Source organism: Athene cunicularia (assembly GCF_003259725.1).
Source record: "Athene cunicularia isolate RWA chromosome 1 unlocalized genomic scaffold, athCun1 chr1_part1, whole genome shotgun sequence".
Classification (NCBI taxonomy): Eukaryota; Metazoa; Chordata; class Aves; order Strigiformes; family Strigidae; genus Athene; species Athene cunicularia.
In genome coordinates this window covers 112,611,776-112,626,419 of record NW_020799091.1, presented here as the reverse complement: position 1 = coordinate 112,626,419, position 14,644 = coordinate 112,611,776, and the positions used below count along the sequence as shown (strand labels likewise).

Below are 14,644 nucleotides of genomic sequence, written 5' to 3'. Positions count from 1 at the left end.
TTTAGTATGTGGAATTCTTTTTGGTGATGTAAGCAAAGTTTGTGAAGATTGTGCGATGACTGTATATTTTAAAGACAACAGGGTAATGAAGCCTCTGGTACCCTCATCCATCTGATTTAGAATTCTTCTTGGCATTCTGTAATTCCCAGTGGAGCCTCTCAGCATCTTGGCCAAAATACCCATTGAACAAAGCTGCTTTTTTCCCTGCTCCATTTTCCTTCCTTCGCTTCCTCTTCCCCACTGCGATCCAAAAATGTATGGAAGTGTAGAGCCTGTTACAGGGACTGAACTGCCCTCCTTCCCAAATAATTACTCCTAGGAAGTAACGCACAGGAATTTTCAAATTCATGTTCCTTTGCACTACATTTTCTCTGTTCTAAATCCAGTGGAACAGCGGATATATCCGCTCTTGTTGCAAAGAACACATACTCATGGATCTGTTAGTGAAACACAACTATTTCCCCAGCAGTACAGATTCAAGCATGGAGAATGTGTAGTGGCACTACAATAAGACTGAGGGAGAGACAGTTTTGCATAGGTAGGTGTGGGTTACACCCACGGAAATGCAAGAACCAAGAGGCATGGGGTCTCAAAGTCATAGAGAATCCCAGTGCTCACTGTAAGAAATAATTGTTTGTCACTTCACAAACATTGTAGGGAAGAATGCAAATCAAGGCAGTAATGGGGTTATAGTTGCAAGGTGAAAATAAATCAATGGTTGCACAAAGAAAAAACACGAAACTATTTAAAACAACCAAATCTTTTAATTAGAAAGCAACGAACATGCAAACAGCAGGTATAGAAATTTATTTGAACCAACGTTTTTACTATAATGAAAGTTACTTTAAAACATTGATCCAAGCTCCCACATTTGCAGGTTAAGGAAAATATTGCACTTTGCATCTTCTAGCACCCCTCATACATGGCAAAACATTTTAAAAACATTTTTGCTTGTTTTACTTGCACACTCTCCCAAAGTCATGCACACAGTCATTCAAAAACAAAAGGTTAGGTTATCCAAAAGCAATACTTTAGAATTGCACTAAAGCTCTGTAAGGAAAAATATAATTAATGTCTTATACAAATTCCATTAAATTCCATTAACGTCTAGGTGCTTGCACACAACTGCCAGTTACTCTTCATCTTCGTTTTCATTTTCCTGACCAGATCCTTCTGATCTGTCACCTTCCAATCGGTCTGTAAGACACAGAGATAAATTTAGTAAAGAGAACTCCTAAAGTTTTCAGGTTTTGGTAAATATTTATAGTGTACAATCTCCCTGAGCAATATATTACACAACGTACAGTGGTTGTAGGCTATATGGTAAAAGAATGTCAATATGGACTGACGGTGGAGATTTGGGTAGAAATGTTACCACAAGAAAGGAGAACAGGAGAAAGTCCCTAAAGGCTTTCCAGGCATAAAAGTGAAATTTGTGTACAGAAGGAGAAACTGGCTGCCAGCACAGGAAGGATGAATGCAAGCATTATATTAAAAAGAGATGGTGAATACAGGGGATTGAAACACTGTTTTTGGGAGCTAAAACTAGAAGAGCTGCATAATTTCACAAAATTTATATACGGCAGAAAACTAAGGAATTGCTATCTATCGCTATCAGCAAAAGTATCTTTCGATGTAAGTGTTTAGAGAAAGGCAAATACAGAAAAGTGCAAGGGAACATGATTGGCTCAAGATCTATCACTGAAACAACATGCACTGTCAGGTTAAGAAATACTCCACCCAGCCATAACACAGATTTTTGCTGAACACGTTGTAACTCAAGTATTGGGCAGTTCAAGTATTTTACTACAAAGAAATCATAACAAATGAAGAAAACCCTAAACTAATACATTCAGTTACAGCAGTGGTGAGGCATACCACTGGGCTGGATACAGTGGCATCCTCCTGGCTCTCTAATTGTCACAGATCAGTGAGAGGTGCAAGAGGAGCAGCAGCATCTGCCAGGCAGAGCTTCCTTCCTACCTACCTCATCACTATAATCTCGCTGCTCTGCCCTGCCAGTGCTGGATTCCCCACATTCAGTATCTACAGTCACTTTCACCTTCATATACAGTTCTGTTAGGTTTATGACCCATATGTCATACCAGCCTCCCAAAACTTCTCCTTGCTTTCTACCCAGTATGGCTCTCCATTGTCCTACACCTTCAGTATCAACCCATGCAGTCAGCTTCTTCAGCACTAACATCCAGGAACACCAGTTCCCAATGATTCTCCACACAACCCCTCAGATCACCAGTGTCAGTGCCTAGGGAACTGCCCCTTTGCTGACTGGACATCCTACTACCTGCTGCCACGGGAACAGCTGCCAGTGGCCTCATTAGTATCTCCCATAGTCCTGTATCTTCACACTCTCCTTCACCCCTAGACAATTCCAAGCCCACAATGACAGTCAGTTTATCTTACAACATCTTCCAGCCATCCCCAAGAGCTTTCCCATCATACAGTACTCCCCTTAAAGATCATTCCTTACTGAAGAGATCATTCTTTAGTACTACATTACAAATATGCTATTTCAGGATGGCTAGTATGGTAACATCTAAAATATATTTTGTTCTTTTATAGCTCTTTGTTTTGAGGGAAAAAAACAGCTGCAAAAACACTGGAAGTCTCACACTAAAGAAACAATTCCTAAGTACTTCTATTAAGAGACCCTCAAACAACACTTGAATCTTCTTGCCAACCCCAAGTGTAGTCACAGACAGCTGAAGATCTTGATGGTTCCCCAATCCATCTGGTATTTCATAGACCAGTGTGGTGGACAACCTTTTCAGAAGTCTCTCACCTGCTCTTATATGATTCAACGAAGCCAACATTCGTAACATAAAAGAAGCTGGAACAGTAATAGTGTTTCTGGTCTCTTCCAGCATTAATTCATTACGTGTTATAACCTGGAGACAGGGAAGGGGAAAAAACAGCATCAAAAATAAACACTGTACTGCATCAGCATGGATTTGTAGATATGAAGTTCCTATGCAAGAAGCATTTACAGAGTCCAAAACTACAATAAGGGAGCAATATTTTAATAATTACTGTCAAATACAGTTACACCAATTGTATGTGGTAAGAAAAGTCAGACAGTGGATTGTCCCTACAGGTAACTAATTGTCTAAAGAATATTCTAGTAAGATCATCATTCTGTTGTCCACATGTATGGTAGATATTAAGATGGGCAACTGAGAAAGAATTTTGGAAATGAGATCTTGCACAAAATACAGAGGACCGGTGAGAGAAAGTGCTCTTACAGATGGCAACTGTTGTAGAGAATAAAGTTCTAGCACCGGTGCTGGCCAAGAATGTGGGAAGTAAGAGATGAGGTTACCCTAAACTCCTACCTTCGTGCTGCTTGAAACTTGGAGAAAATCCAAGGAACACAAGCAATTACTCTATCCCAGTTCAGGAACATTCTTAAGCTCTATAAATCTTTCTAAACACATCTACAGCTTGCCTCTAAATTAGTTGAGAGCTAGCTCCTACTGTCTTTTCCTTCTGTTTCAAGGAAAAAAAAAAAATCACTAATGAATACTTTCAGCTTTTTTGCCTCCTTCCTTTCTCATGGTACTTCATTGCCATCTTTCTTGCTTTGCCATTAAGTTTTAATCCCACACCTTAGCTTGTCTCTCAGCTTTTAGACTATGTTCTTTCATTATCATAAGCATAAAAATTCCTTTAGTTGGTGACAAGTTCTGACCATAATTCAGTCCTTCCTCCCAGATCAGATGCTTAAGGCAAGAAAATAATGCATTTCTTTTTCTCCCCGAGACTCCTTCTCAAGCCTGTTCCTCTTGTGAGAAACATGTTCTTGTAAATGTCTGCACTGGCCTTCTCCTAGCCAAATCAAACCATCTCTTTTTTGTCATTCTCATCTGTTTACCAGGCACTTTGCCCAGGTGATCATTCCCTAAAAAGAAGCAAACTGAGAACAACAGCATTCTGCCTTTTTTTCCTCTTTCACCTCCTATTTTTACAGTGCATCATCAGTAACACCCTTTTGACAGCCTGCTTCTGATGCTTCTTCTCTATTCAGAGATTTGTTCCCATCCCCGCTGTGTTTTCCTATTCACTAAGGTCATGGCCTCTCTTAACTTTAAATACAGTTCTACATCCATACTGAAATTTCCCCAAACACAAAGCTTTCTCCCTAGACCTTCCCTTCCATGGAAAATTCAGTTCAGATATGCTGGGCATTTATTCCAGCCAAACTTAACATGGGGAAACCTCTCCTGTCTCTCGGTACAGAGATTAAACTAAAAACCAGAAAACATGTAACATTACAAACCACACTGTGGTCAAAATTTCTGAAAGTTCTAAATTTTTTATTAGAATAATTAAATCTCTAAATAATTTGTCATTATTAAAAATTATGTGACAAAAATATCAGTACAATAATTATTTTTGGCACACATTTATGTTTAGCAATATTTCTCAATCCCAAAGGCTCCAAAACACATCATAGATTAAAACTACCATACAATATACAAAGAAGAGTCACTTCAGGAAATGTTACTATTGCTAAAATAATGGAAGACGTTCAAAACTCACAAATGGATGGCTTGGGTTTTTTTCAGGGAGAACTGGGGGGGAGGGTGGATGAGGATTGTGGCTTTGTTTTAAATATATATAGCACAAATACAGAGAAATAGTAATTAAAAAAAACAGTCTACTATATCACTGGTATCCAAGAGATTGCATAAAAACCCCCAAACCACCCCACAATCAAATTTGCCCTAACATATTACTTACAGAAGAACATCTAACATTTTAATGAATTATGTTACGTAAAAATCATTAAACTATTATTATTCTGAAGTCAACAATATGATCATCATAGGCCAGTTGCTGCATACATTGTTATTGCTTCGAGGGTATGAAAACAATTGTGTTAGATAACTTCACATAATTTTACATATGGTCTTTTATAACTGATTGGACTTGCAAAGTTTGATTTATTCCATGAAGTTCCCAATTTGCAATCTTAACAATAACTCCCTTTTATGCCACAGAATATTTAATAGGATTGATTTTTGCACTCCCTGTTCCATATATCACTATTTCCTTCAGTCAATTTATTTGTTTAAAGACAGGCACTACCTTCATTTCTTAATTCCTGTCAGTTTTCCTTCTGTATCTGATTGTTCATACTTTTTCCAACTTCTTTCATGTACATAATACCAGATTATATCGTATAATTTCTAGGAGAGTTAATGAAATATAAAGTGCATCTGTGTGCTGCCAATGATATGAACATTAGCTATTATAAAGAGCAGCTTTTTATTTGTAACTCATTTGTTGAACATTAAATAACTCTGTTAATTCAATATCAGTAATTAGCACCAAAGGCTTTTACAGAATTGGAAGATGCAATATTACTGTTAAAAAGGAGGAAAGGTCCTTACCTCATCTGCAAGTTTTCTGTTAAAAATCTTTGATTCTTCCAATGGTGACCAAATTTTTATATCATAATCAATACCCGAAGAGGCCAGAACTAGAAGTAAGCAATATTAATTCTAAATTAAATGTGTTATGTCTTTATCAGTATTTTCGACACTTAATTGGAGTTAAAGAAAAATACTTCACTGGAAGCATTTACTTGAAAATGTCAGTTCCCATGCTGAACATACAGCTATGTCATTATTGTCTCCATAGGAGATCTGAGCTATTATTTTTTAATATCTGAAGAAAACACATGCAAACATCAACAGCCTCCTTTTTTAAATAAAAAAGGCACCAGAATAAACATAAGATAGGAGTAGAAAGTAAAAACAAACCCAGCTACTACTCACTCATATTTCTGCTGATGACCTGGTAAGTATATGCATTAATAACAAAGCCTTAGGATTTGTAGACCCAAATACAAGGACAGAAGCAAGATAATTTCAAACCTATTTTGACATTTAATAATTTCAGTGCATTTCATGTAACTTTATGTGATATTCAAATACAAAGAAGCAATAGATGCTCTTATAAAGACTTGTTAAAATATGGAAAACAAAAAGTTGCAAAACATTTCTCTAGATCATTGCACAAAACACCTACAGGAATAAAACTGCATAGAAAGATCTCAGTAACTGGTAAACTGTACAAGATTAACTGTGTTATAAGGACTATGATCTCTTCATTACATTTTCAGTGTGTTACAGGGAGACAGTCACACTCTGTCAAGAAATACATAAAGCTACAGGGCATTCTGAAAGAAGCTTCCAAAAAAAGCATCCAACCTAGCCACACACTCTAAACATGTACAGAAACACAATTTCAATTAAGCATTTAAAAGTTCGAGACATATCCAATGTAGAGCAGTATTCCCTGTTTCCACAAACTGTCCAAAAAAACCCCAGCTTCTTCTGGTATTATTATAACAACTTTATTTGCTTTAATGTTACTCTACAGCCATATAAGCTATGAAAAAAGAAATAACACAAATACTTTCTTTGACTGTGTCAAAAGCTACAGAATGATTCAGATTATCCATCTACATGTCACACAACATATGATTCCTTCTACTATTTTGGTCCATCTTTTCTATAAATATGTTCCCCTAAATACAAATTAATAGAATTTCTATGTATTTTATTCATTCTTCTAATCTCACAAAGGCAGTGATACTGAGACACCCACTTCACTCGATATTTTTGAACGGAGCCCAGTGGAGGCCAGATTCCAATATCAATTCCCAAAGTGTTGCTGGCATTTTGATGATCCCATATTTCCTTCATTAGTGTCACAGAAAACATTTAATGTATTGAGGGGACCAAGAAATGGAGATTCTTCTTACTACATCCTACCTTTCTATAAATACTATGTCAGTAATGTTTTCATTCCAAGATGTTAATGATAAAGGAGGTTTTAAGGGCCAAAGGTTATTAGTAAAAGACAAAATTAAAAGCAATATTATCTACTTTATATGGGAAAAATAGTTCATTAATCATTATAATGCTCTACTGAGCAAAGAATTTAAGACTGAACTTTAAAATGCTTTACTACAGATAACCTGAACATGTAGACTGTGAAAAATTATCATCTTACTTGGGTCAAATGGATGAGGCTGAAGACAGTTCACCACATGATTATCAGCTTCCAGCAGCATGAGATGTTCAGCAGTATGTCGATCCCATATAAAAATATGGCCACAGTCTGAACCACTCATGACAAAGTTAGATCCCCAAAAATTTGCTTCCTTTATCTGCAGTAAAACCAAAAATAACAATTACTTTATAAGTTCAGCTTGGAAAGCACATCAAAGAGTATACTCCCATTTCTGCAATAACACTGCCTCTGAAGTAAAAGTTGTGCAAATGCACAAATGCATAAATAACTTTTAAGAAAATTTAAAGGAAACATTTAAAGAAAAATTATCAAAATAGAAAATTCAGAAGGTTAAAGATCTCCAGAGCAAAGTGGCTGCTAACAAAAAAAAAAAAAAAAAAAAAAGAGCAGTCTGGAACTAAATGACAGCAGATTTGCACTTTCCAAAGTGACAAGAATGATACTGGAGACAAGGGTACGTGAAACAGTTTTGGGGAAGAGTTCAGTAAATTAAAGTGACAGGCTAATCCCTGGTCAGGATTTTCCACTTACAAATAAAGAAGAGACAAGACAGAAGCTTATGAAAACTGGGGGGGTAGAAATTAACTGGGTCTGACAGATAAAAAGGGGTCATGAAATCAAACTTAGGAATTTTTTCTTCCTCCTCTATAATCAATCAGATAAAACTTTTTAGTCCAAGGCCAAAATTGAAGTTATAAGACACTGAACAAGGAAGGCATCCAGGTAGAAGCAACCCTTCAGCTATTACAGTAATAGTAGATGAAAGTAAAGCATCTCTCCCTGCAAGCGGAACCAATAATATCCCAGTTTTCTTCACACAGCAGTGATGTGCTCCATTCTATATGGTTGTTCCTGTTGTTACTTTATTGAGGTATATGAGCACCTTTGAAAATGTTTGAAGTGATTTGGCTAACCTTTGTCACGTATCAGTAGTGTTCCCATGCTGTCAGCAAAGAGTATGTGTAATATATTGCCAACATGGACTATTTATTATCTTTTTATATTTTTTTTTAAATACACATGTTGCTGTGTATAAATTTAGAGAGCAAAACAAAACCTATCTTTCAAAGGCAGTGTATTGTTTGAGGGCCTACTGTTCACACTGAAGGTCGCTCTAGCATATTGGGCCAGTTCATGGGATTTTATTTTGCATTGACTGGACTAGAATCACACAAATTATATTAGATTTTATATCTCTTACTCATCAGAAATTATAATTGGATGGTTTTTTGTTTTGGCCTACAGCTAACTCTTCTATAATGTTATTTATAACACAGTAATTTGACCCTGGATTATAATTGTCTGTAATTAAAACATTCAAGGAATACTGCTCTGATTGGAGAACTGTACCATTGAAAGAGGAAATGCTATATTTCTGAGAATAACATGGCAATAATTTCATTTGAAAGATAACACTGATTACTCAAAAAATTTTTCATAAACTATAAAAGATGGGAGGAAATTCATAAGTCTGCACATCTGTGAGTGAACACAACTGGGCTGGACATGCCACTGACTGAAGGTCCTTGAGAAGGCTTCCAGAAAACCAGCTACTTCTCACCACAACTGTTAGAGTTTGTTGCAGTGCCTCAGTCAGTGAAGCGACTGTGCACTTGGGGCTTTTCCCTTCTGGCAGCTTCTCCAGGAAGCTCTGACAGCACCACAGGAGGCTGACGGAAGGCTTCCTTTGGAGCTGGGGGACTGCCTCAGCAGAGATAACAAAGGCTTCCTGTCACATTCTGCCTTTTTTTCCCCTGCCATCAACACACAGCCTTCTCTCCATCCGATGAAGAGAGGAACAACATCATCCTCTAGGTAAAAGGAAAAGGGGGGAGGTTTAGAGAAGAGTATGCTCATACTTTAGGCTAGTACACTATATAATGGTATATTACATCATCTGTTTCTCTTTCCTTGTGTGAAGTGCTGTAACTCAGAAGGTTTTTAAGCCTACTGTCTTAAGGGCCATAAATATTCATGGTCTCATCAGCATCATTGTTCTGGATATGCATTTGCTGACAATGCCGTGAACACTTCTAATGAAGTCACTATCCCCTCAAAATGGCGAGACTGTCTTGTCTCTGATTCTGAGAATTAAAGAAAATAGCACATATAGTCAATGACAAGATAGCTAACTTGACATGTACCTGACTTGAAAAGAAAATGTTTGGGAGACATGTGAATCAATAAATCTAAACTTTTTTTTCCTCTTTGTTCCCATCACTCTCCCCAAAACATGGTATTGTCATAGGATTATAAGAAGAATCTATTACCTGATAATTGTTTATACATAGTAGTTGTATTTTTGTATGAATTCTTATGTTTCTTATTTATATTAGACAATACTATTTTTATTTCTTAAATGTTATTTATTTATAAACAATTACTTGTGTAGTAAATGCTGTGTTATTTACTAATTGGGTGTTTACTAATTCAGTAGGAAAACCCAGCCCCTGGGTGTTTCATCAATCTGCAGCCTCATGAGTTTTGGAACTGAAAGCAGCTGAAGCAGTCTGTCCTATGAAACAGAGTAGCATTACAATGAAAATGATCATGTAAATGACAGAAATTGCAGGCCAAGAAAAACTGGCAGCAGCATCAGATATCCCTTTCCTTGAAATATAATGTTGATATTATTCTACACCTGTTACATTCAAGATACCCTTATGATTACAGCCTGAATGAATGTGGCTTATTCAACATCTGAGCCATAAAAAGCCATCCTAGAATATTTTTTTCAAGAAGCATCTATTAGGTTTGTTAAACACAGAATTATCTTTCCAAGGCCTCTCTTTCCCTTCCTTCCTAAAAATATGTAACCTAAATGAAGCCAAATGATTAGTCTGAGCAAACAAGAATGGGTCACTTCCTTGACTATATTTCTTCTTCAGAAATCACTTCTGATTTTCCTCAAAATAACCATTGTTAAACTATTTAAGATAGGAACAGGCTATGCAGCAGTATCTTTTTCCACTTTTGTTCTACATCATCTACAGGGTGAGAGGTTAGATGGGGTGGCAAAGGGAAGAGGGACGTTGCTTCAAGAACAGTCAAAACTCAGTCACAAGAGGTGATCCGAAAGGTCCACAATAGTCTGAAGTCTGTGTTGGAGAAAAGAGTCTGGAAGTTAAAAATATAATCTTGCACACAAGATTACACTTTAAACAGTTACCAGTACCTCTCATGAACTCTTTAGATTGACATACACTGGGCAAAAGGGATACCTATGTAAAACAGAAGTTTCCTACACAGCAGCTTTCAGAGTTCATCGAGATGATGTCCAGTGTTTGAAGTTTAGCATAAAATAATTTCCTAATTTTTAGTATTTAAGAATATCTCCAGCATAAGGGACAGAATTTTGAGTCTGAGACCACTTACAACCTTTCCAATTAACACATCACAATAAAGCACTAAAGAGGACAGTGCCTGCATCCTCATCTTTCTTTTTGCATAGTTTTCTCAGAAAATGCACTGGAGAAAAGAACAGAGACATTGCCTTGTTCTGTGCTTTGCCCCAGTTTTCTTGATTAAAAAAATCACCATGATAAAGAATCATTAAAGCTGAACTCTTACTGCTGTTAAAAAATATGTACTTTATTTCCAGCATGAGGCAAGTTTTAAATTTCTGGCTTGCGAGATCTTTGTCTATAGAATATGTATCAGTGATTGCAGTCAGTGCAATAAAGTCATCCTGATGTCTAAAAATAAGCCAGACAAACTGCATTCCTGGATTCTGTAGTAAAAGACATGTTTCCAGTATATTTATCTCTTGGCAGCTTTTGTCTTATAGCTCCTCTTAGTATATATTCTTCATTAACCTGTTAGAAGTACAACTAAATTATCTTCAATAATAATAAATTATATTTTAAATCTTAATTATGATTTCTTCCTGCTTCCTTTGTATTCTCTTATGTAACTGCTGATTTTACATTACTAATATTCATAAAACCTAATTTTAGCACCACATAAATTAACGGAATTGAAATTCACATTTTAAAATTTTGTTTTCAAACTTATATACACCCTCATTTCTACTGTATGCATACAAAACAAGACCATTTATTATTCACACACAGATTCTCTATTGAAGAAAAGTTTCTTTTATGTTAACATTTTAAAATGGGACTTGGAGTGAGTGGAATAGAGGAAGAATGGCACATATATGAAAGGAAATAAGACTAGGACAGGATGGAAAGATAATGAGGAACAGACAGGGGAGAAAGAACTGAAGATACATGGCAAAAGACAAAATTTGAAGTAAAAGAAAGGGAATTTGGGCTCACAAGAGCATTTTTTTTTCCTCCAAGAGCTAAAAAGAAACAGGAACTCCCGTCCTCCATCATTTCACTACCATCACACCCCCTGCTACCATACTTCCCAGTCTGTTTCATGAAAAAACAATAACAGCCAAGACTCTAATGACATTATTTGAGTGGTTACATGGCAAGATCTGTGTGATGGACAGAAAAACGTTCCTACCCTGCCTATGGTGCAAGCCAACATCAATACAATGCTACTTATCTTTCGCTTTCTGACACCGTAAGAATTACACTTAAAATATGCTTATTAAACAAATTATAAGATTGCCAAATTAAGTTCTCAAAAGTAAGGAAGTACAGAATTTGCCTGCATAATCTTAATTTGATCTCCTTTTATATATATGTGTGTGTGTGCATATGTATATATTAAAACAGTTCATGCTCATGCTTTTGACAACTTTATCCCTGAGCTGCTCAGCTGTGTAGGAAACAAGACCTCTTTAAGTTGTCTCCTTTACAAATGTAAAAGGGAACTATCATCAGCCCTTGCCTTTCAGGAAAGAGAGTATCGATTAAAAAAATAAATTAAGGTTGCCACCACAGAAACCAACAGGGAAAATTACATCTTCTTTCATTGTGTGCATTCCTTGTCATAGGTGCTCATGTGGAACAAAAGCAAAACCACCAACCCACATCCCAAAGCAACCAAACAACAAAATCCATGAAATAATCTGTATAACAACACATACACAGATGGAGACTGTATTAAGACCACTTAGGCAAGCTTAGTTTTACTATCTCTTAACTACAAAATGCTTAATGATACAACTTTTAAACTACTGGGGTTTTGAGTAATTAAAATTAGTTCCTCAAATACAGAGCAAAACTCCTTGTCATTAATCAAAATTTATTCCAAGCCTTGTTGCTTATGTAGACTGAACTATGCATTTATTGAAGCATTTTCCCCCGTGTCAAAGCCATTCACACAAACTCTTGAATTGCTTTTGAGGTAGAGGGACTACTCTGCAGATCATCTGCAAAATAATACACCTGCTACTTCTACAAAATACCACCTACTACTCAGAACTTTGCATCTTCAAAATACAGTAGAAAGTGAAAAAAGAAATAGCAAGGAAAACAGCATTTGTTTCTCACGCAACACTGCTTTACAAACCCAGTAACTGCATTTTTCTTAAAATACAGTATTTTCTATGAAAAAGACAGTATCTAGTAGTTAGATTATGATTTAATAACTAACGCTATTTCCTTTTTTTAATTCAGAAACGTCAAAGCTCTTCTCACTTTCTCTTCCAAGTTCTTTAAAGTTAAAGATTAAATAATAATTTTGAACAGCTTGGAAGGAAAAGTGAGGATTAAATCATAATTTTGAAGGTAGGCACATTTTATACCACTTAAGGTGACAGACAAAATTAAAAAGAAGTGAAGAAAAATAGCCAAGATTTCAAAGGAAGTTAAGGGGAGAGTCTTAAAAAGAAAATTTAAATGCCTAGCATAGTGACATGAGTCACACTAATTTTAATTTTCATTTAGAACAAATTATGTGGCTTCCAACTGAATATGCAAGAAAAAGCACTTATGATTGGTTACAATATCCTTTTTGGCAAGCACATCAATGTGGCAGCTACACTGATTCAGTCCATAAAAATCTCTGCAGTTCCAAAAACATACAAAGAGTTTGTACCATTGTTCGGGAGTTCCGATGACCTTTATAAACCATCTTTATTAAAGGACGTCTAATATTCAATGTTTCCAGTTCTTCCATTTCTTTTCTTTCTTTCCTCCTTCTGAAGAGCTCCTGAATGCGGGCAACAGCAGATCGTCTATAAATTGCAGACAGAGAGAACACTACTGAGAGTCCATTTCTGAACACTGAAATGGGCTATCAAAAAGGACTATAAAATAATAATTAGGCACTCAGACACACTATCCATGAGTTTGGAACAAACATCAACATTATCTCAAATGTAAAATTACAGACTTTATTTTTTTCCAACCTGGCTTAGAACAAGAATAGCATGCAAGACAGTGGAATGTCAAGTGATGCAACATTTTATGCCCCCTCTGAAGAACAAACTTCAGCTGTTGGCAAAATTCACATGCTCTTTTATTCTTCAGTACTAGAGATATCCTCCACCCATAATGAGGTAGCAAAATTCTGAAGGGAAAAACCCATGCCAAAAAGCAGTTTTTGAAACCAGTGTGGCATGGTTTTTCCTCAAAATTTCATTAAGTCTATTTCTCTTCACTATTTTCATGTGACAAGATTTAGACATCTTTCCTATTAAAGGCAAGAAATGATCTGAGATCAATTATTGTAGCAAATATCCCATACATTAGCAGTAAGGAAACAACAAAAGAAATCATAGAATAACAGAAAATTTAGCTTAATAGTATATTTTGTCTTGTGAGTATTTAATTCCAGGAGTCTCTTTTTTGATTAATCTGTGAAAAGACCCCGGTACCAAATTTCTCCTGTTTAGCTCAAAGTCTGCAGATCTCCATAATTCCAGCTATAACTAAATTTTGAGGTCCTGAACACAGTCCAAGAACTGACTCCTGAACACACTCTCAAGAAGCAGGTACAGATTTTAGAAGAATATAAGGAGTCAAACTATTACAGGAAATGACCCTGAGAAGTACACCGAATCAGAACTGAATATATTTTCAACCTTAGTGCACTGCTACCAGAAAGCTAGTAGTTTGAATTTGTCCACAAGTAATGTGGCACAGTGGTTTAGTCACTGATCCTGGAGACTCTTGCACAAGTCCTCTTTTCCAGAAACCCCCCCACCAGATCTACCTCATAACTCTTTCAGCCAGTTGTCTGCTTAGATTTTTGTTTCATTTTTGTCATAGGAGAAAGTTGGACAAAAAAAATTAAGGTGAAATAAGTGTTATCCTACAGCTAGGCAAAGAAGGAAAATGAATGAAAGTCATTAACACAGATTTAAAACCAAAACAAACCACAAAACAACCCACAAACCGTCATCTCATACAGCTAAGCTTTTAAAATATATTTTAATACTTATTTTTAAAAGAAACTAGAAGAGATTTTTAAGTATAAGCCAATAGATACCCTTAAACAGTAGACTATTTATTATATTTCATAGATGTTTGTTGAGCAAACAATCCCAGAAAAAATAGACTACTACTACTTCCTTTGTGAGAGTTTTCTATCCCCCCAAAATCTCATATCTAGGCAATTTTCTAGTTCCTCTTTATACTATGCTAAATAAATCTACTGTATTTGTAAGTTAGTCCTTATAACATATGAAGTCTCAACTTTTATCGTCAACAGATTT

At 35.9% G+C, this 14,644-nt stretch overlaps 1 protein-coding gene across 3 annotated transcripts in view; it reads right to left on the bottom strand.

Annotated features, from left to right (window-relative positions):
- Positions 1-742: 742 nt before the first annotated feature.
- DCAF6 (DDB1 and CUL4 associated factor 6) overlaps positions 743-14,644 on the bottom strand; it is a 74,492-nt gene continuing 60,590 nt past the window's right edge. For all 3 annotated transcript variants that reach the window (XM_026843274.1, XM_026843283.1, XM_026843264.1), the window contains 5 exons: positions 13,024-13,162; positions 7,045-7,201; positions 5,415-5,503; positions 2,804-2,909; positions 743-1,197 (listed from right to left, as the gene is read on the bottom strand). In XM_026843274.1, coding sequence (XP_026699075.1) covers positions 1,133-1,197; positions 2,804-2,909; positions 5,415-5,503; positions 7,045-7,201; positions 13,024-13,162 — 556 coding nt within the window. In that variant the 3' untranslated portion in view covers positions 743-1,132. The remainder of the gene's footprint in view (positions 1,198-2,803; positions 2,910-5,414; positions 5,504-7,044; positions 7,202-13,023; positions 13,163-14,644) is intronic.